The sequence below is a fragment of the Phocoena sinus genome, chromosome 14 (genome assembly GCF_008692025.1).
Source record: "Phocoena sinus isolate mPhoSin1 chromosome 14, mPhoSin1.pri, whole genome shotgun sequence".
In the NCBI taxonomy this organism is placed as follows: Eukaryota; Metazoa; Chordata; class Mammalia; order Artiodactyla; family Phocoenidae; genus Phocoena; species Phocoena sinus.
In genome coordinates this window covers 62,515,506-62,535,728 of record NC_045776.1, presented here as the reverse complement: position 1 = coordinate 62,535,728, position 20,223 = coordinate 62,515,506, and the positions used below count along the sequence as shown (strand labels likewise).

Sequence of the window (20,223 nt, the reverse complement as noted above, 5' to 3'; positions counted from 1 at the left end):
CCCTTCCCCGCATGCAGGGGCTCAGCCGGGAAGGTGTGTCTGCCCCTGTGTCCTGAGCCCACCCTCTTCTGATTTTCTGCTCCTCCCTGAACTCAGCGGCTGGTACGGGGCCTGAAAAGAGCGGAGCCCCGCCAGGACGGCGAGGCCTCGGGAACAGCGTTCTGGGGAGGTGGAGGCCCCCGTGAACCCACAGGCCGCTGGCCACCTCGGGAGCCACCTGCGGGAGCGTCCGCATAGCTGTCCCCCCTGCTCGCTCTCTGCTGGCAGCAGGGGTTAGGGGACAGGTGACACCAGCATCATGGTCACTCTGGCTCCTGTTCAGGGGCCACTTCTGCCACCCCCCTGCCTGGATGGGGCAGGCATGTTCCTATCAGGAGCTCCGGGGCTGAAGTGGAGGCTGAGGCTCAAAATCAGACCCTGCTGACTAGGTGTTGGCACCGTCCCCCAGGCCCTACTGGCTCCTCCTCACCCTGGCCCTCGGGGTCCCCCTTCTGCCCTTGAGCGTGGGGGCAGAACTCTGGGTGCATGGCCTCCTGCCAGCCTGCATGGTCTGGGCTGTCACAGCAGCTGCAGCATGAGGGCTGAGGGCTTTAATCGTGAAGGTCCTGCCTGACACATGCAGCAAGGGGGGCCCAGGGGCCAGCAAAGCCACCAAGAGCAGCCCTCCGTCCCCACCTCAGGAGCTGGTGACCGCCTCCCCAGACTCTGCAGGGCTACCTAGCCCTGCTCCCCAAGGCCAGGGTGGCACACAGCTGGCCAGGGCTGCCAATATTCCTCCCACAGCACCCTATCCGTGAAGGAGCCCTCCCCCTGTCCCTGCTCCAGCACCTCAGCACTCACTCCCTGTGGGGCAGTCCAGGGGTAGGGTCTGGGGGATGGTCCCTGCAGGGATGTGGTGGGGAGCATGTTGTCATGCGTGGGACCGGCCACATTATGGTGGCAGATATGGTGGCACTGTGGCCAGCTCTGGGGGAGCCCCCCAACCGGGAACCACCACCCCACCCCACCCCATACACGCCCTGTGTGCCCAGCCGGTGCTGAGGACCCTAGCAGGCCCAGCACTTGCGGTCATCGGATTGCTGTCTGGTTTGGTCCATGACCCTTGGTGGCTCCAGGAGGACCAGCAGTGTGCTCCGCTCCCCCATGGCACCCAGAGCGCAGACCGCCGGACTCAGCGTCCCCTCCTTGATTCCCTGCACGTGCGTCTATTGAGCACCTGCTGTGTGCGCCCACGGGGCCTTGGGGAGGAGGTGGGAGGTCTGGCTAGTGGGGTGCGCAGGGCGCGAAACCTGGTGACCTCGGGAGATGAGCCACCGTCGGGACCACAGGTAATGCTGGGCCGGGGGATCGGGAGGCGGCCACTCTCCCCGCGCTGTTCCCCGCGGGGAAAGGGCGCCGGCGCGGACCCCTCCGGCCCCTGCCCCCCGCCCCGCCTCCCCGCGCGGACCCCGATCCCGCGCCCGCCAGCCCGCGCCCCGCAGACCTGTCGCGCCCCGCGCTCCGCCCGGCACCGCCCGCACGCGCCACCGGAAGCGCGCGGCAGGTCCCAGCAGCGCCGCCATAGCCGCCGCCGCCGCGTGGGGCCTCGGTCGGGTCGGGCTGCCCGCCGCGCTGCCTGCGCCGACGACCGGCGGAGACGTGAGAGGTTGGTGCGCGCGGCCAGGGGCCCACCCGGCGGCGGGGTCCGGACGGGGAGAGGGGCTCCGACCTGGGGCGAGGAGCCTCGAATGGGGGCGGATCCGGGTGGAGGGATCCCCCTGGGGGTGGGGGCTCCGACCTGGGTGGGGAATGTCCCTGGACATGGGGTGGGTCTCCGGAGGTGAGGTGGGGGGGGTCTCCGGACCCTAAATAGGGGGGCAGGTCCCCGGATGTGGGGCGGGGTCTCCGGATATGGAGGGGGCCTTCAACCTGGGGTGGGGTCCCGGGACCTAGGGTGGCGAGGTCCCCGGATCTGGAGTGGGTCTCCGGACATGAGGTGGAGTCTCTAGACCTTAGGTGGGGTGGGTGTTGGGGGGAGTCCCAGGACCTGGCGTGAGGGGCTCTCTGGACAAGGGGTGGGGTCTCCTGACATGGGTGGGGGCGGTGGCACCAGGCTGGTGGAGGAAGGGGGAGTCGTGCTGCAGAGAGAAAGTCCACTTGGGCACAGAGGCCACCACAGGGCTTGGAGACCCCGACCCCAGGCGTGGTGGTTTCTGGGAGGGCTTGGCCATGGGAATGGGTTGCAGAGTCAGGGTCTGACTGTCCTTGGGTCCTCGGAGAGGGAGAACTGTGGGGGCCTGGGCGAGGGGCTCAGCCAACTGGCAGCTCTGGCAGGCCCCGGGGTGCCCTGGGGCCTTACCTTTTGTGGGAATGGTGGCCCTACCAGGAAGGGGAAGCCTGGGCCCCGACCTGCCCCAGACCAGCCTTTGAGTTTTGAACAGTGGGATTCCTGCACGCTGCTGCCTCCACTACTGGAGGGGTCCGAGGGGCTTGCCAGGAGAGTGGGTCAGATAAAGACAGAGGACATTGGTAATGGCACAGTTGGGGAAAGACCCCAGCACCCTCCAAACTTGCTCAGAGGCAACTGGGCCTTTTAAGTGTGGGGGGGGCGGGCATCGGGGCTCGAGACTCAGGGGGTGGAAAATACAAAAAGTGCGAAGAGGCGTGGGTCCATGTGATTCCCACCTGAGCTTGCCAACTGGATTTGGACTCCTGCCCTCCTGCAGAAGCTGGGCAGTGTTGCTAGAAGCAATGAGCTTGTCAGGTGGGCACCGTGGGGGGCCAGGGCATTGTAGGGAAGTGGCCTCTAGCTGTGAAACGCAGTCAGTGTTTGTACCAGTCTTTACAGGAGGCCTCTTGGAGAAGAGGGCTCAGAAGGGCCTGGCTGGGTTCTGTCAAGAGCATCTCCTTAGTGAATGGTCGGAGCCAACAGTAAACCCGGGTTTTGAGTCCTGAGGCCGGCCAGTTGAGAAGATGTTAGACGTTGAGCTCTCAAGTCTCTAGGTGGTGGAGTGAGGCTGTGGTGGCAGTCCACTAGATTTCCTGGTTTGCCTGTAAATGTTTGTGATGACGTGGAGACCTCAGAGTCGCAGGCAAGGCTACTTCCATCCACAGCAGAGCCTGGGAGACATGGGCATCCCAGTGGGCTCACGCAGTGGCCCACATGTGATGGGCAGTGGTGCCCGGTTCCCTGAAGTTCCTGCCACCTTATCTCCCTTCAACTTCCAGGGCTTTTTCAGACCCTGGAGGAAAAGGGCAGCTACACGACACCTGAGTACCAGGATGGGTCTGGGCAGTCACACCAGGAGAGAGGGAGGAAAATGGGAAAAATTGATATTTGGAGAGGTGTATCAGATATTGAAGGAAATGGAAAGGCCTGGGGATCTGCTGAATGCTGACAAATGTGTAGGTTGGCAGTGCAGTCCAGCGAACAGGTGGATAATAAAACCTCAAAGGCAACAGACAGGACTGGACTCTGATGACCCACAAGGTGTATTATTTTCTCCACTGAGACAAAATTTCTGTCTGTAGTCACTTCCATTTTTAATCAAAGATAAAGTAAGATTATTCTTGTTTACAAAATAGCTCCGGTCTCACTAGATTTGGGCTGATTCTTTATGTAAGTGCAGCAAGAATAATGGTTGACACACAGCCCTTTTAAAGTTTGTCTCGTGGAATTTTTTGCAGGGAATCTCAGATTGGACATTTAAAAGCTTCCAAGACTAGGAAGTCAAGAAAGTGCCAGCAGAATTCACCTGTAGACTCGAGTGAACTCCTCTCTGCTCAAGGTTCCCCCAATATCCCAGGGTTCCTAGGCCTATAGGAGGCGACCTTCCTCGCTCCCTGGGAGACTGGGGACCCTGGATGCCCAGCACCAGGCTGGGTTTTCCCAGAGGGCTTTTTAAGCCTTGGTTCCATAAAGTAACTGCAGTTCCTTAGAACCGTCTGGTCATAGCTGAATCCATGTGTCATTTTCAAACATGACATTCCTTGGTAATACAACCAACGTTTTCAGTTATGTCCTATCACAAAGAAGACAGAGTCTTATTAAACCTATGCAAATAACTATATTGCCATGAAAATAAGGATACCCAATAATAGTTTCTGATTTTTGGAGGGATCAGGTGCAGAGAAAAACAAATGCTTCAATTTTGTTTACAGAAGTATAACTTACTAGATTGTTATGAGTCATAGACAGCTTAAGAGAAAAGGGAAAGTTTTTTTTTTTTTTCTCTAATATCCAGAAAATGGGACATTAAAAAGCCAACAAGGGACTTCCCTGGTGGTGCAGTGAATAAGGCTCAGCACTCCCAATGCAGGGGGCCTGCGTTCGATCCCTGGTCAGGGAACTAGATCCCACATGCATGCTGCAACTAAGAGTTCTCATGCCACAACTAAGGAGCCAGTGAGCCACAACTAAGGATCCCTCGAGCTGCAACTAAGGAGCTGGCCTGCCACAACTAGGACCTGGCACAACCAAATTAATAATAATTTAAAAAATAAACAAATAACTCTTAGAAAAGAGCCTACAGTATTCTAAACAGAAGCCATAAAAATTATAATCATGCTTTGTCAGTTTACTTAGTCTCATGTAGTTAGTTTTTTTTTTTTTAACATCTTTATTGGAGTATAACTGCTTCACAATGGTGAGTTAGTTTCTGCTTTATAACAAAGTGAATCAGTCATACATATACATACATCCCTGTATCTCCTCCCTCTTGCATTTCCCTCCCACCCTCCCTATCACACCCCTCTAGGTGGTCACAGAGCACCGAGCTGATCTCCCTGTGCTATGTGGCTGCTTCCCACTAGCTATCTGTTTTACATTTGGTAGTGTATATATGTCCATGCCACCCTCTCACTTCGTCCCAGCTTACCCTTCCCACTCCCCGCGTCCTCAAGTCCATTCTCTACGTCTGTGTCTTTATTCCTGTCCTGCCCCTAGGTTCTTCAGAACGTTTTTTTTTTTTTTAGATTCCATATATATGTGTTAGCATACAGTATTTGTTTTTCTCTTTCTGACTTCACCCTGTATGACAGACTCTAGGTCCATCCACCTCACTACAAATAACTCAATTTCGTTTCTTTTTATGGCTGAGTAGTATTCCATTGTATATATGTGCCACATCTTCTTTATCCATTCATCTGTCCATGGCACTTAGGTTGCTTCCATGTCCTGGCTATTGTAAATAGAGCTGCAATGAACATTGTGTCATGTAGTTAGTTTTCGTTCTGCTTGATCTTGGGAGAGCAGTTCCTGGGCCCATGGGTTTCTCCACTAGAGTTCTGGGTTCTGGGTTCTGATCCTTAGTCCAGAGGGATGGCGCTGCCCGAGGTCCCTGCCCAGTCCTTCCACAGGTCTCTGAGGCAGGCCCTTTTGGTTGAGGATGAAGCCCCCTGGCCTGTAGCTGATTACAAATGCTTTGGAGAAACATCAGAGTGAAACAAAGTTACCTGCAGCTGACAAAAGACTTAAAATGGCTGTGGTTAAAGAACTGATGAGAGGGGCTTCCCCTGGTGGTGCAGTAAGAATCCGGCTGCCAGTGCAGGGGACATGGGTTCGAGCCCTGGTCCGGGAAGATCTCACATGCCATGAAGCAGCTAAGCCCGTGCGCCACAACTACTGAGCCTGCATTCTAGAGCTTGCGTGCCACAACTACTGAGCCCGCATGCCACAACTACTGAAGCCCGCACGCCTTGAGCCTGTGCTTCGCAACAAGAGAAGCCACTGCAATGAGAAGCCCGTGCACTGCAGCAAAGAGTAGCCCCCGCTCGCCGCAACCAGAGAAAGCTCATGCACAGCAACAAAGACCCAACACACCCAAAACTAAAAACTAAAAAAAAAAAAACTGATGAGAGGTCATCACAAAAACACAATTGACAAGGAAATTTGGGTGTTTCTGTAACATACACACCATTTTAAATATTAACTATAATTATGAGTGATAACATTATACCAGAACATATGGAAAGCAAGCAAAATTTCTAAAATATTTATATTAATAGCGTTTACCTGTACAAATATAACATATGGAAAGTTAAGATTCTCTTCTTACTTGACAGTGCTTCCCATGCAGTTTACCATAACAGACAGACCTAATTATTTTTAACATCCCTTCTTTTACAAGGTAAAAGTACAAACCACTGAGATTTTCCAAGGACCCTCTGGGAAATCCCAAAGCCATTTTGAGATCCAGACTTCATTTAGGATTGATTTGGGGAAGACAGAGTTGTCCCAAATGTCAGGAGGTTTGAACACTTGATTAAATAGGATCCCAGCTCACTGCAGAACAAGACTCAGTTATCTCCTTAACCAAGTGACAATACGGGAGTTCACAAGTAGGAACAGGAGGAAACAGGACTGCAGACCTGGGTTTTTGACCAGGGGGGACAATCAGTTCTCCCGAGTGGCAACTAGGGGTACAGGGAATTATTTTAAGACACAGCTTTTTTTCCTAGGAAGATTATTCAAAAGGTAGAGAGAAACCTTTTACAATCTCTTATTAAAAGCAGACCAATAATCCAAGAAATCTCATTTTAACAAAGAGGAAACCAAGCTCTAGTTTTGTATCAGTATGCTATTGATGGTAAAGCTCATTTAAGAAAACTTCGTATACAAATCCATTTAACCTTAGCCAGCTGTAACCTCACAACACAAAATTCCTTTTCCACAAAGCTTCCACCGCTTTCTATGTCCATTCAGGTTTGTTTCCCTCCTTTTTATTTTACTTGAGGACAAAACGACTCTCCTTCCCTAACAAAAACATATCCTACATTCTCTGCATACTTTTCACATAAGAACATATCCTATTTTCCAACTTTGTGTACCAAGTTGTTTCCCTTTGCTTTGTATCTAGTAGTAGTTTTATTCTCACACATTGATTATAATTTTTAACCATTAGCAACCTTTATTTTACAGAGAAAACTAGGAAGTAGGCAATTGCAAATTGTCTGTCATATCCCAGTATTCTGTAGCAGATTAGCAAATTTTATGAATATAACATCTCGTAATCTGGACGTAGATGCTTTTGACAGTACAAATTGTTTAACTGTGGCAAGAATATGTTTATTAACACACCCAAATGTCTTTAGCTTCTTTGTATCATATAAACATGAGAAGCCAAAAGTATATAAACTTATGCCTAATAATGAATGTTTCAGCACTTTATCTTTTTTAGTTAATTAATTGATTAATTATTTTTGGCTGTGTTTGGTCTTTGTTGCTGTGTGCAGGCTTTCTCTAGTTGCGGCGAGTGGGGGCGACTCTTCGCTGCAGTGCGTGGGCTTCTCATTGCGGTGGCTTCCCTTGTTGCTGAGCACAGGCTCTAGGCGCGCGGGCTTCAGTAGTTGTGGTGCACGGGCTTAGTTGCTGCGCGGCATGTGAGATCTTCCTGGACCAGGGTTTGAACCCATGTCCCCTGCATTGGCAGGCGGATTCTTAACCACTGCACCACCAGGGAAATCCTCAACACTTTATCTTATTTAGAAATTATTTAGATATTCAATGAATATCTGTTATTTAACTTAACTTGGCATAACTCTAAGGTTGCAAGTTACCAAAAAGATTTTGGAAACTGTTTTTAGGCAGACACATTATAAAACACAATTATTGAAATAAAGTTTGTCAGAATAGTGACTAGATTTGATTAAAATCAAACTTATGTGTAAAATCTTAAATGTCTAGTGGATAAAAATATTAGCTATTTGACCAGTAAACCAAGTAGAATAAAAATGTATATTTGCACTATGTTTAATGTTGACAACTCTAAAGATACACCTGTTTTATGAAATGAACAATATTAAACTAGTTTTATTTAGCAAAGATTTACCAAATTACAGGAACTTTATTTAGCAAAGATTTACCAAATTACGGGAAAAACAGTTGAGTTGGTTCTTATATTTCGGGAGTTTTAGGAAGATTTAATTTATGTAAGTGCTTGTTCCTCTCGAAGCCAATTAGGATAGAACTCCTTTAAGGAATTTTATAACCTGATTTGGTAATACCATCTGGAGGTAGGGAAATATCATATATATATATATAAAAACATACAATCTTACATAAACATACAGACAGATGCAAACCGAGATGGTTTTCTTTAAAAAAAATTTTAGCTATGCGTAAGGCATAAATACAATTATATAAAACTCACTAGTTTATATAAGAGTTGGACCTTGTCTTTGCTTCGTTTTATATTTTTATCTGAATCATGTTGTGGCAGGTGGGGCAGGCTGATTACCTGTTCCATATGAGGCCTTAAAGCTTCCCACCAGCATCTGTGGAGACACCTTTAAGACTTTTTCTTCACTGATATATACGTAGGGAGGCGTAGACTAAATGTTTCCAATTCACTTTTTTTTCCTTTTCAGCCTCAAGTGATTGCTTTCTGGGGTCCCTGAGTCCCTTGAGAGCCCCCAGTGGGGCAGGGCCCAAGGTTTCAGGGGCTGGGGGGTTTTAGGGGCTGGGGGGAGGGAAAATGCTGGGAACGGACAGAGGGCAGAGGAGGCAGGGGCTGGGGGAGGAGGGAGTGGGAAGGGGAGCCACTCAAGACCACCTTATCCTTAGCAAGGATGCTGTGTCGACCAGGAGGAAGTGGGCAGAGGCAGCCCGAGTGCTGCTCCGTCAGCGGGGCTGCAGGGAGTCCCCAGGGAGGAGCAGAGTGGCCCCCAAGGGCCAGGAGGGACTCCAGCCCAGGAGGTGCCCTGGCCTTCCCCTGCCCCCTGCTTCAGGGGCAGCACCTGTCCTCACTGTGGTCTGCAGACATGTCTGGAGCCAGAATCACAAGGAAGGGAGATGAGCCTGTGGTCCCTGGGCCTCCGCGTCCCACGGGGTGTACACGGGCAGTGCCTGAGCGCACAGCTTTGCGTGTCCCCGGCAGACCCCCAGCTTGGGCAGCCAGCCCCTGGACCCCCTTCACAAGGACCCTGGCCAACCCACCCTTTTGTCCCCAACTGTTGCCTGTGCTCTGAGGCCTGCCTTCTGGGGACGCTGCGCCCCTCAAGCCCTTTCTCCGGGAGGCTGGCCGTCCCTGTGTGGCTCCTGGAGCCCCCACACAAGTGCCATATGGCCCTCCCCCGGCTTCCCCACGAGTGTGGCTGAGGCCCAGGCACCTGCTGCTCTCCAGACAGTGGGAGGGCCACCCGGGTGCCACAGCACATTCAGCTCTTTGCAGAGGGGCCAGAGGCATTCCCAGTGTCTTGATGGACCTTTCAGACAAGCCTTGGAACCCCGGGACTGAAGATCCCATGGCTCTGGTTGTCCCTGCCCTGAATGCCGGTCCCCACCTGGGTCTGAGGGGGGCCAGGGCCCTGGCCAGTGTCTGCATTGGGCCCTTAGGGGGATTATCTCCAGGAGGATAAGTGGTGATAGGAGGTGAGGGAGGGCATGGTTTGGGGGTTGCAGGGAGAACACTTAAGAACGGGCTTGGGACTTCCCTGGTGGCGCAGTGGTTAAGAAGCCGCCTGTCAATGCAGGGGACATGGGTTCGAGCCCTGGTCCAGGAAGATCCCACATGCCGCAGAGCAACTAAGCCTGTGTGCCATAACTACTGAGCCTGCGCTCTAGAGCCCGCGAGCCACAACTACTGAAGCCCGTGTGCCTAGAGCCCGGGCCCCGCAACAAGAGAAGCCACCCAATGAGAAGCCTGCACACCGCAACGAAGGGTAGCCTCTGCTCGCTGCAACTAAAGAAAGCCCGTGAGCAGCAATAAAGACCCAACGCAGCCATAAAAATAACGGGCTTATAATAAGGAAGGTTTGCAGGGTGGGCTGTTGCTGTAGTGGTTTTGGGAGAGAGGGCCTGCCCCTCACCCAGGTCCACGTGCTGTCTCTGGGGAGATGGATGCAGGGTATGTACATACACTGGAGGTGTCGGAGGAAGCTCAGGACAAGAAGGCCTTCCCCTCCTCCCAGAAGGGGGTGAGTGTGCACTGTGGTCGGGCAGCAGGCTGCCCCCAGGTACCCAGTCTCAGGGGGCAGGTGGCCAGAGGACAGAGAGACTGGGAGCTGGGCTGGTTTTTCTGGATCCTGCTTCCTAGTGAGGAGTGGTGTGTCCCTTTTTCTTTTTGGAATAGGGAGGACCAGAAACAAGGTGGCTTGTTTTCTTGGTTTTCCACTGTTTTTACTGTAGTAAAACATACATAAGTTAAAATTTACCATTTTAACCATTTCTAAGCATACAGTTTGGTGGCATTAAGTGCATTCACATAGTTGTGTAACCATTGCCGCTATTTTCAGCACTTTCTCATCATCCCAGGCAGAAGCTCTGTCCCCATTCAGCAGTAATTACCCTCCTCCTCCCCAGCCCCTGGCAACTTCTGTTCTGCTTTCTGTCTCTGTGGATTTGCTTCTTGTAGGTATTTCATATGAGTGGAAACATTCAGTATTTATCCTCTTGTGTCTGGCTTATATCACTGAGCATAATGTCCTCTAGGTCCATCCGTGATGTAGCAGGGTGTCAGCACTTCCTTCCTTGTGGGATATGAATCAGGGCTGAATTCATCTTAATAGCCAAGTGATGCCCCAGTGTGCAGATAGACTGCACTTTGTCCGTTCGTCCGTTTCCATTCGTTCGTCCCTCGGCTGCTGTGACTCACACTGCTCAGAACGTGGGTGGACAAGTGCAGGTTCAAGTCCCTGCTCCTACTTCTCTTGGGTCCACTCCCAGAAGTGGAATTGCTGGGTCATATGGTGACTCTATATTTAACATTTTGAGGAACGACCAGCCTTTTTCCACAGCAGCTGCTCCGTCTTACGTTCCCATCAGCCGTGCACGAGTTTCCGATTTCTCCACATCCCCGCCAACACTCATTATGTTCCCTTTTTCTGGGGAAGTCATCCTAATTGGTGTGAAGTCGTACCTTGTGGCTTTGATCTACATTTCCTTAGTGACTAATGATGTTGGGCACCTTTTTGTGTGCTTATTGGTTGTTGGTGTATCTTTTTTAGAGAAATGTCTATTCATGTCCTTTGCCCATTTTCTAACTGGGTTGTTGTCTTTGAGTTGTAGGAATTATATATATTCAGCATTTTAAACCCTTATCAGATATGTGGTTTGCAAATATTTTCTCCCATCCCCTGGGTTGTCCTTTGCTCTCTAGATAGTGTCCTTAGATGCACAAAGTTTTTAATTTTAATGAAAGTCTATCTGTTTTTCTTTTATTGCCTGTGGTTTTGGTGTCATATCAAAGAATCCATTGCCAAATTCAAGGTCATGAAGATTTACTCCTACGTTTTCTGCTACGAGTTTTATGGTTTTATCTCTTAAAATTAGGTTTTGGATGCATTTTGAGTTAGTTCTGTATATGGTGTGAGGTAAGGGTCCAAGTTCATTCTTTCACAGGTGGAACTCTAGTTGTCCCAGAACCATTTCCTATGGAGTGGTCTTGGCACCTTGTAAAACTATCATTTGATCATAGACGTGAAGGTTTGTTTCCCGCCTCTCAGTTCTGTCCGTTTGTTCTATGTGTCTGTACCACAGTGTGTTAATTACTATAGCTTTGCAGTAAGTTTTGAAATTAGGAAGTGTGAGTTCTCCAACTTTGTTCTCTTCCAAGATTGTTTTGGCTATTGTAGGTCCCTTGAGATTCCATATGACTTTTAGGATGGATTTTTCTATTTCTGCAAAAATGCTATTGGACTTTTTTGGTGAGAGTGGCATTGTATCTGAGGGTCATGCTGGGCACTGTTTACATCCTGACAATGTCAAGTCTCCAGTCCATGGACATGGGATGTCTTTTCATTTATCTGTGTCTCCCTCAACTTCCCCCTTGCTATCATGATGCTCAATGTGTCACCTGTGGAGGCCTCATGAAGGTCCAGCCTCCTCAGCAAAACCGGATCTCCACGGCAGCCTCTCCCAGGACTGCCCCTGTCCTGAGGCGAGAGCCACCAGGAACAGGACACAGCATCCTGCACAGAGCTTTGCCCCTTCCCCTCACTGCGGTCGGGAACCATGTTTGGAAAGTGCACTTTGCAAGCCCCTTAAAACCTTCCATCATGCATGTTTAGGACACACAGAAACAGACGGTTCGAGGGTGCCCCTCGGTCATCGGCTCCTACCTTCTGGCCAACGGCCCCTTTGTCCTCCTCTTAGGGTAACTGGGGCTCTTTATCTCCCCCCCTGGGCCCAGAGCCAAGCAGGGTGTTGGGATCCTAGGGTTCCAAGGCCACTGCTGGGTATACCAAGTGACCTCACTGTGGCTCTTTGGAAGGGGAGAGCAGAAGACACTTGGGTACGAAGACCTGAAACAAGAGGGGCCCTCCATGTTTTGTTTCCCCACAGAGGGTTCTCCACGGCCCTGAAGCGCTTCCTCCAAGTGTGGCTTCCTTCAGTGGCTTTATTCTTTTTATTTTTTTTAATAAATTTATTTATTTTTGGCCACGTTGGGTCTTCGTTGCTGGGCGTGGGCTTCTCATTGCGGTGGCTTCTCTTGTTGCGGAGCACGGGCTCTAGGCACATGGGGTTCAGTAGCTGTGGCACATGGGCTCAGTAGTTGTGGCTTGCGGGCTCTAGAGCACAGGCTCAGTAGTTGTGGTGCACAGGCTTAGTTGCTCCGCAGCATGTGGGATCTTCCCAGACCAGGGCACGAACCTGTGTTCCCTGCATTGGTCGGCAGATTCTTAGCCACTGAGCCACCAGAGAAGTCCCCGGAATATTCCTTCTTATTTTTGATATTTATGTGTAACATTTATTAGTTTTTTTCATCAACCCAGAGAATAAATCAAAATGATCCAACATCTCACCACCGCTAGTGAAGATAGTCATGATACATAAAGCAACACAGGTGTGGTTAGGGGCTCCTAAGCCCGCAGAAAGGAGCACAGTGAGCAGTTCTGATCACTTCAGGCCACTCGGCCCCTCCTTGTTGACTCCTGTCACCTGTCCCTGGAAGAAAGCGCTGTGCCTTAACCCACGGCGCCTCCCCTGTGATTCCCCCACCTGCCTCCTGGGTGGTGGTGCGTCCTGCCCCATGGGGCATGTGCCTCCTTAGCCTGCAGGGCAGTGCCAGGACCAGGGAAACCAGGGAGGCTGTCCCTGGTGTCCGGACTGGGGGACGCTCCAGGCTATGTCTCACTGCCTCTCTGCTCTCACTTGAGGGCCAGGCCGGCCTCCGGGAGGGGCCCACGTGCCAGGACTCTGGTCACCTTCAGGTTATGGTTCCTGCCTAAATTACCTACAGGCAGGAGAACCCCGCACAAATTCCATCTGCTTTGCTGCTGAGCTCAGAGGAGGGGCGTGGGGGGCAGAGCCGTCTGAGGAGCCAGGTCTGGTCAGTGGCCTGGGAGCAGAGCAGGGCGTGGGCCCCACCTGGGTCTTTGTGTGTGCAGACTCTGACCTGCTGACCACGTGCCCACTGTGCCTGGTGTAAATAGGCCATGTGGCCTGAGACCACTCAGACATCTGGGTGTCCGTGCTCCCCTATTCATCCCTGCTCTGCCCACCAGGCCCCCTCCTCGTGGTCCAGGGCGTTGGGGTTTGGAGCCCTGAGCTGTCCTCGAGGGGTCTCCCCTCCAAGATCCTTGGCCTGCCCGCTTTCCCATGTGCCTTCCCCAATGGGAGCTTCTCGGGGAGCGGGGTCCTGTGTGGCCCCTTCCTGTGCATGACCCTTGCATGACTGCAAGCCCCGATGGAAGCTTCCCACCTTCCTCTGTCTTTCATCCTTTTCCATTTTAAGGTCTCTGCTCTGTGCCAGCTCAGCCTAGCTGTGTCTCAGGGGCCCCGGGCCCCTCATCTGACTGGGACCCCAGCTACCTGCCCAAAGGGTCACTTGCCAGGGGGAGGCCTGTCTCGCTCCCACTGTGGTGTGGGTGGCAGGGTGGCCTTCCTCCTCAAAGGGGAAGAGGGGACAGACTGGCCCTGTGTGGTTGTCCCCTACGGGAAGAGCCAATGGGCTGTGCCCTGTGTGCCTGACTTGGGGGCTCCCTGTGTCCTTCTCTGGAAACTCACAGGGCCACACGAGCTCCTGGACTGTCCCGAGTGTGAGTGCCCAAGGGGGCTGTGCATGAGGCTGGCTTTCCCTGTGCTGTGTAAACAAGCCTCAGGCCAGCTGTGTCCCTTGTCAGGGCTGTCTGGGAAGCCAGGGGGCTGGGGGAAGCCAGACACACCCGCTCCCGACCCCGGGACGCAGCCCCAGCAGGAAGTGGTTTGCAGGTGGGCAGGGCTGTGGCTGTGCTCACCTGGAGCTGGCCACCAGGCATGTGGCTGGCCTCTTGAACCTTGTACCCCCATCAGCACAGGGGGGTGGCGGGGGTTGGCAGTGGCAGCACCCCCAGACTGAGAGCGTGGGTCAGCCAGGAGGGCAGGTTACTAACACCGTGGTGACCATGTGCTCCCAGGAGTCCCGCCGGGTAGAACCCCGCCCATTGCCCCATCACAGATGCTGGAGGCCCCACCCCTGCTGCTGGCAGCTGGCGCCCTTGGCCTGGTGCTGCTGGCGCTGCTGTGGCTGCTGCAGGCCTTGCGACTCTGGGGCCTGTTCATCATTGGCTGGAACGAGCTTGTCCTGCACCCCGTCCGCAACCTCCTCATGGGCAACAGCAAGGAGCAGCGCATTCTGCGCCATGTGCTGCAGCACGCTGTGGCCGGGGACCCGCAGAGCGTGCTGGACGCCATCGACGCCTACTGCTCGCAGAAGGAGTGGGCTATGAACGTGGGCGACAAGAAAGGTGGGCAGTGCGACCGGCACAGGTGAGGGTCAGGGGCTGTGCAGAGCCCCGACGCCCACGTCGCTGTCCCCACGGGAGGGTGGGACATTTGATAACCCCCCCCTCCAGGAGGTGCTCTTCAGGGGGCCCCTTGCCATCGCCAGTCAGAGGCAACAGCAGAGTCTCCACGTGGGCCCTGCACTCGCAGGCCGTCAGGCAGAGCCAGGTGTCAGCACAGGGTGGGCAGTGGGTCCCTGGCTGTCCTGGCTGGGCCTGACGGTGTATGGAGACTCTTGGACTCTGCCAGGCACAGGCATCAGGCCCCCCGGGCTGCCTCCTGACCTTTGGACTCCAGCCTGGGGCACAGGCAAGTGCCACACTACACCCCCTGGAGTCAGGCCCTGGGGACAGACATGACAGCCACTGTCCAGCCCCCTTGGACCTTCTGACAGTGTCCAGCTCAAGGGAGCCAGGGAGGCTCTGAGCGCAGCCTGGGGGCAGAGTGGGGGCTGGACAGTGGTTGTCACGTCTGTCATGTCTGGGGGCTTCCACAGAGGGCAGCTCTGGGTTAGGACGAGTTGGGGGCAGGGAGGAATGGTGGAAAAGAGAGGGAGCAACGTGTACAAAAGCAGAGGCCTGAGGGGCCAGGCACTGGGAGGGGCTGCTGCTCAGTCAGGAAGGAGATGGGCCAGGACTGGGGTGGGTCACCCCCTGCCTGCTCACCCCACTCCCCTCCGTAGGCCAGATCGTGGACGCCGTGTTGAGGGAGCAGCGTCCCTCGGTGCTGCTGGAGCTGGGTGCCTACTGTGGCTACTCGGCCGTGCGAATGGCCCGCCTGCTGCTGCCCGGCGCCCGGCTGCTCACCATTGAGCTCAACCCTGACTACGCCGCCATCACCCAGCAGATGGTGGACTTCGCAGGCCTGCAGGACAGGGTGCGGCACCATTCCTAGGGTGACAGATGTGGACACAGGTTCCAGGGGCCAGGAGGGCAGGAAGGGCCTGGGCCACACCTTGGCGGCTCAAGGCCACATTTACCCAGCCGGCCCACAGCCCCGGTCCACAGAGTAGGAGACTCCAAGGCCCCCAGAGGGAGGGGCAGAGCAGGAACCTGTCTCCCAGAAGCCACTTGGACTCAGGGGTCCGGGTGGGGGTCTGTTGTTCCAGGTGACCGTTGTCGTCGGGGCATCCGAGGACATCATCCCCCAACTGAAGAAGAAATATGACGTGGACACTGTGGACATGGTCTTCCTCGATCACTGGAAGGACCGGTACCTGCCAGACATGCTCCTCCTGGAGGTGAGTGTCTACTTAAAAAAAATTGCACAATGTGAGAGTAGCAAGTTAAGTTTTATTTGGGGCTACATGAGAGCTGCAGCCTGGGAGACGGGACCCCCGATAGCTCTGAGAAACTGTTCCAAAGAGGTAGGGGGGAAGGTCAGTATATATGTGATTTTGGTGAAGGGGGAGTACATGCAATCGAGTGCATATTTTTTTGCCAAATGTTTCTGCTAGTCACGAGGAGCAGTCATCACCATGAAGGATTTTAGTGTTTTTCTAGATACAAGGAGATACAAGAATTGGGCTCATAAAATCTTCTCCTGAAAATATCTATCTGAAGACCTGTTCTGCCAGTTTTTCCCAGAGCACAGAGTGCCTTATTTTAGCCCTCTGCCTGAACTCCTTCCAGGGGGTGTTGACAGTCAGCAGCTGCAGCAGTAAATGACTTAATCCTTGTAGAGGTAGATGGCAAGTGCCAATGGAAAATGCCAATTCATAGTTGACAGGAGCCTTGTGCCCGCCTGGCCGGAATGGGCCCTGCCGAGGGCGGCCCTGGGGGCCCGGGAGGCTTGGGCCAGCCTGCCTGCATTTAGGACATGGAGGGGAGTGCGGGGCTCTGGGTGGGGTGGAGACTGGAGGAAGGGGGATCCCTGCGCAGGGCAGCCTGTGCCAGGGTGGCTGGGAGGGGTGAACACCTGGGGCTGCAAGGGCTTGGGCTGGGGAGGCAAGAGGGAGGCAGCCTAGTGGCCACGTGGCTCTCCTGACTGGGTGGCAGGTGCTGGCCAGGGAAAGACGCGTCTCCTGCCCGCCTTCCTCCCCAGACTCCTTGTTGTACGCCCCCTGCGCCCCCGCCCCACCCGTGCCCACCCCCAGGCTGTCCAGCCTCAGTGCCAGCTGCTCCTCTGGCACCACGTGGTAGCCAGGGGGCTGCCTCGCGCCCAGGTGAGTGGAGCTCAGTATTGATGACCACCACCTTGTCCCTCCCGGGCGGTCAAGGGGACACAGCAGCTTGGGACGCTCTGCCCCACCACGGCCTCCAGCCCGGCAGCCACATGGGGCTGACCGTTTTCAGTCCCCTGCTCGCCCACCTCAGTTCCCCCACAGGCCGGGCATCACCCGGCACAGGGGGACTGTGGACGTGGGGGGCACGGCTGCTTGAGCCATAGCTGGGGCCGGGCAGGACCTTGCACCAGTGGTGTTGGCGTGGGTGTGGTGGGCCTGGTGCCTGGACGTGGCGAGAAGGAACCAGCCCTGGCTGGGCGTGTGTGAGAGGGTGCAGGATGGTCTGGGACTGGGCAGGGTGGGGACAGTGGGCCAGGGCTGTGTGTGGAGGGCTTGACCACACAGGCAGGGTACGGAGGAGGGCTTCAGGCAGGTGAGGGCAGGCTAGACCTGTCTTCCGGAGAGATCCTGTTGGCTGTGTGGAGTGGGGAGGGGTGGCGGTGCAGGGGACCCAGACCAGGAGCTGCATGGGGACCTGTGCTGGCTGAGACGGGTGGCAGTGGGGGGCTGGCACAGAGGCCCTCGAGCCAGAGCGGGGGCGGCTGCAGGGAGCACATCTGGGCAACTGAGCAGCTGGGCCTGCGTCACCGGGAGGGGAGGTTTCAGCAGCTTTGGGGTGTGTGATGATTACGGGGCCTGCATTGATAGAAAAGCAGCAAATATTGCCCTTAGTAACTAAGAAACTAATAGTTTTCTCAGTGCCACTTGTTCAAAGCTGGTAATTATCTCAAAAGAAGAAAAGTTGTGAATTGGGAACGTGCACTCTGAAGCCCTGCAGCTGGGCTCTTCTTGGGCCTGGCTGCTCCCCCTGGGTTGGGGTGAGGGGCTGGCAGGGAAGGTGGCCGTTCAGACCAGGAGCTGCTTCGAGGCGGCCCTGGTCCCCCATTGCTCGGGCCTCTCCACAGGCTGCTTGAGTGTCCTCCCAGCAGGGCAGCTGGCTTCCCCCAGAGCCAGAGACAGACAGAAGCCACACAGTGGCCAGAGTCTCAGCCCAGCCCACACCCTGGGCGGAAGGAGGGAGGGTCAGGGAACAGTGGACCCGGCTCTGGTCCTCTGAATGCCGTTCCCTCCCTGCTGCCAGCACACAGTCTTACTCAGACGTGGGCTTCTGGCCAGAACTCTCCAGGGCTCTGTCCCCAGGCGGGCGGCCCGGCTTTTGCATCCCTCCTCTGTAACTTGTGGGTTTAGTGCCTGACTTGTTGAGCCCACCTTGTCCACCTGCGTCCTTCAGAATGAGCTCCAGCTCGCCTTAGGCGTTTCCTGCCCAGATCTGAGATGCCCTCCTGGGGCTGGGCAGGGCGGGGGTGGGGGGGGCGCCTGCTCCCAGGCTGCCCTTTCTCATCAAGATTGCTGGGAAGTTCCTTTTCTTTTTCTAAGAGAAACGCTCCATGATTCAATAGAGGTACTTTGTTCAAATTCTGGCTCATGGGTTGTCCCAGCCTCACTGATCTCACAGCTGTGTTTTCCACTCTGGCCTGAGGGACCTTGGCCTCCCCCTCAGCCCACGGGCCGGAAGGGAGGCAGCCACCACCAGGGAGACTGGAGGGCTGCACAGTGGACCTTGCATTCCTAAGTCACCAGGGGGTGCCCGTCTGTCCCTGTGGTCCGGCTGGCAACTGGCAACTGAAGACACGCCTGGGGCCCTTGCTTGATTTTGCTTTCTGTGTTTGGGATTGCTTTTTTTTTTTCTCACTTTTATTTAATGATCATGTAAAGAAAGCTCTGAGCTACCAGCAGAACTGGGCTGTCCCTTCACCCCCTCCCCCAGACAAACATTTCCTCTTGAGGTATTTCCTCTTTTGATTTTTGATGTAATCTAAGCATCTCCTCCCCCAGCTTAGAGAGACTGCAGAGGGACCCAGGAGGTCCAGCCGCTCCTCCCTCTGCAGAGCCCAGGCCCGGAACACTGGCCAGCTGCCCAGGGCCCAGGCGCTGGTGGAAATGGGGTGCCTCAGAGTGGACCCAAGGGCCAGGCTTGTGGGTGGGTGGGGAGGTGTGCCCCATCTCTGCACCCCAACAGTCACCCTGGTCAGGCCGGATTGAACCTCCAGTGACCGCTGACAGCAGCCCACACACTGGGCACCAGGCATCTGACCTGGAGGAGCCCCGTGTTCCTGGCACGCGGTGACCAAGGGACCCACTGGCCTTAGTCACCACTGTGGCTTTCCTAATCCTGGCCCCGTCACCTCCTCCACTCACACTTCCAGCTAGTGCTTAGTAAGCACCTGCTGTACTGAGGATGCAGGAGGAGCAAGGAGACCCCGGCCCAGCACAGCCCTTTCCTGCAGTGGCTGCTGCCAGTGAGGAGCTGGCGCAGGGCTGACCCAAGGTTAGGCCACCCTCACCTCCTCCAACCGTCCATCTGTCCCTGCAGGAGTGTGGCCTGCTGCGGAAGGGGACAGTGTTGCTGGCCGACAACGTCATCTGTCCGGGGACACCAGAGTTCCTGGAGTACGTGCGTGGGAACAGCCGCTTCGAGTGCACGCACTTCAGCTCGTTCCTTGAGTACTCACAGGTGGTGGATGGCCTGGAGAAGGTCGTCTACAAGGGCCCAGGCAGCCCTGCACAGCCTTGACCGCCCACCCTGCCCCAGCTCCCTGGCCAAGCTGGATTCTGAAGGGTGTGGTGGCCCTACTCCTAGCTGCCCCGTGTCTGCAATGTGTGCATGTCTTCAGTGCAACACCCTCAAGGCCTGCGAGGCCCAGGCCTGCCCGCGCTGGCCCCTGCATGTGGGGTCCACCCCAAGCGCGACCAGCTCACCTTGCAAAATCACTACAGTAAATCTGGAAAAGTATCTGACTGTAAAGGCCAGCTCAGGCAGGTGGTGTCCATGACAGTGTCACACCCCCACCCCCAGCATTCGTCAGTCTTCTGATTCAGGAAGTCAGAAGTCAGGGAACTGGGGCTGTGCACTCACACAGCCTGCCCTTGAGGTCTGCCGTCACCAGGTGGCAGCAATGCCTCAGTGATGGCACCATAACCAACAACTCACCCCACACTTCGGACTCCTGAGTTCTTTCACTTCCTTTTTAAGAATGAAATGCCACTTCTTTACTAAAATCATCTGTTAACAATCTTATATACCAATATCATGTTTAAAAGATAGTAAAATAGAAATTAAAGATCTAAATATTTAGGTAAGAGATGAACTGAGTGCTTCTTTTCAGCCACTGTGATGATGCTGCTTTCCCCTGGTGTCCTCCAGCTTTGTACCAAACACAAGCTGCTCCCCTTGACCAGATGCTAACACTGCAGACTGGCCGCAGCAGTGCCGGAGGTCGGCCTTGCCCAGTACTGCTCCCGTGGCCAGGCCGAGGGC

General features: G+C 54.5%; 2 protein-coding genes across 13 annotated transcripts in view; one reads left to right on the top strand and one right to left on the bottom strand.

Annotated features, from left to right (window-relative positions):
• TXNRD2 (thioredoxin reductase 2) overlaps window positions 1-1,622 on the bottom strand; it is a 34,945-nt gene extending 33,323 nt beyond the window's left edge. For 5 of the 9 annotated variants that reach the window (XM_032654251.1, XM_032654252.1, XM_032654249.1 and 2 more), the window contains exon 1: window positions 1,484-1,621. In XM_032654251.1, the coding sequence (XP_032510142.1) occupies window positions 1,484-1,562 (79 nt within the window). In that variant the 5' untranslated portion in view covers window positions 1,563-1,621. Of the gene's footprint in view, window positions 1-1,483 lie in introns of all 9 variants that reach the window. The other 4 variants (XM_032654255.1, XM_032654257.1, XM_032654254.1 and 1 more) reach the window with 1 other exon arrangement.
• COMT (catechol-O-methyltransferase) lies at window positions 1,070-20,047 on the top strand. Of its 4 annotated transcripts, XM_032654259.1 has the most exons (6): window positions 1,611-1,645; window positions 9,451-9,672; window positions 14,314-14,643; window positions 15,363-15,556; window positions 15,789-15,920; window positions 19,279-20,047. In XM_032654259.1, exons 2-6 carry the CDS (start codon window positions 9,612-9,614, stop codon window positions 19,477-19,479), a joined length of 918 nt encoding a protein of 305 aa, XP_032510150.1. In that variant the 5' UTR covers window positions 1,611-1,645; window positions 9,451-9,611; the 3' UTR covers window positions 19,480-20,047. The 4 variants fall into 4 exon arrangements, with proteins under 4 accessions (XP_032510153.1, XP_032510152.1, XP_032510154.1 ...); XM_032654262.1 differs by lacking the exons at window positions 1,611-1,645; window positions 9,451-9,672 and adding an exon at window positions 1,070-1,328; XM_032654261.1 differs by lacking the exon at window positions 9,451-9,672 and having other exon boundaries at window positions 1,543-1,645.
• The last annotated feature ends 176 nt before the right edge of the window (window positions 20,048-20,223 follow it).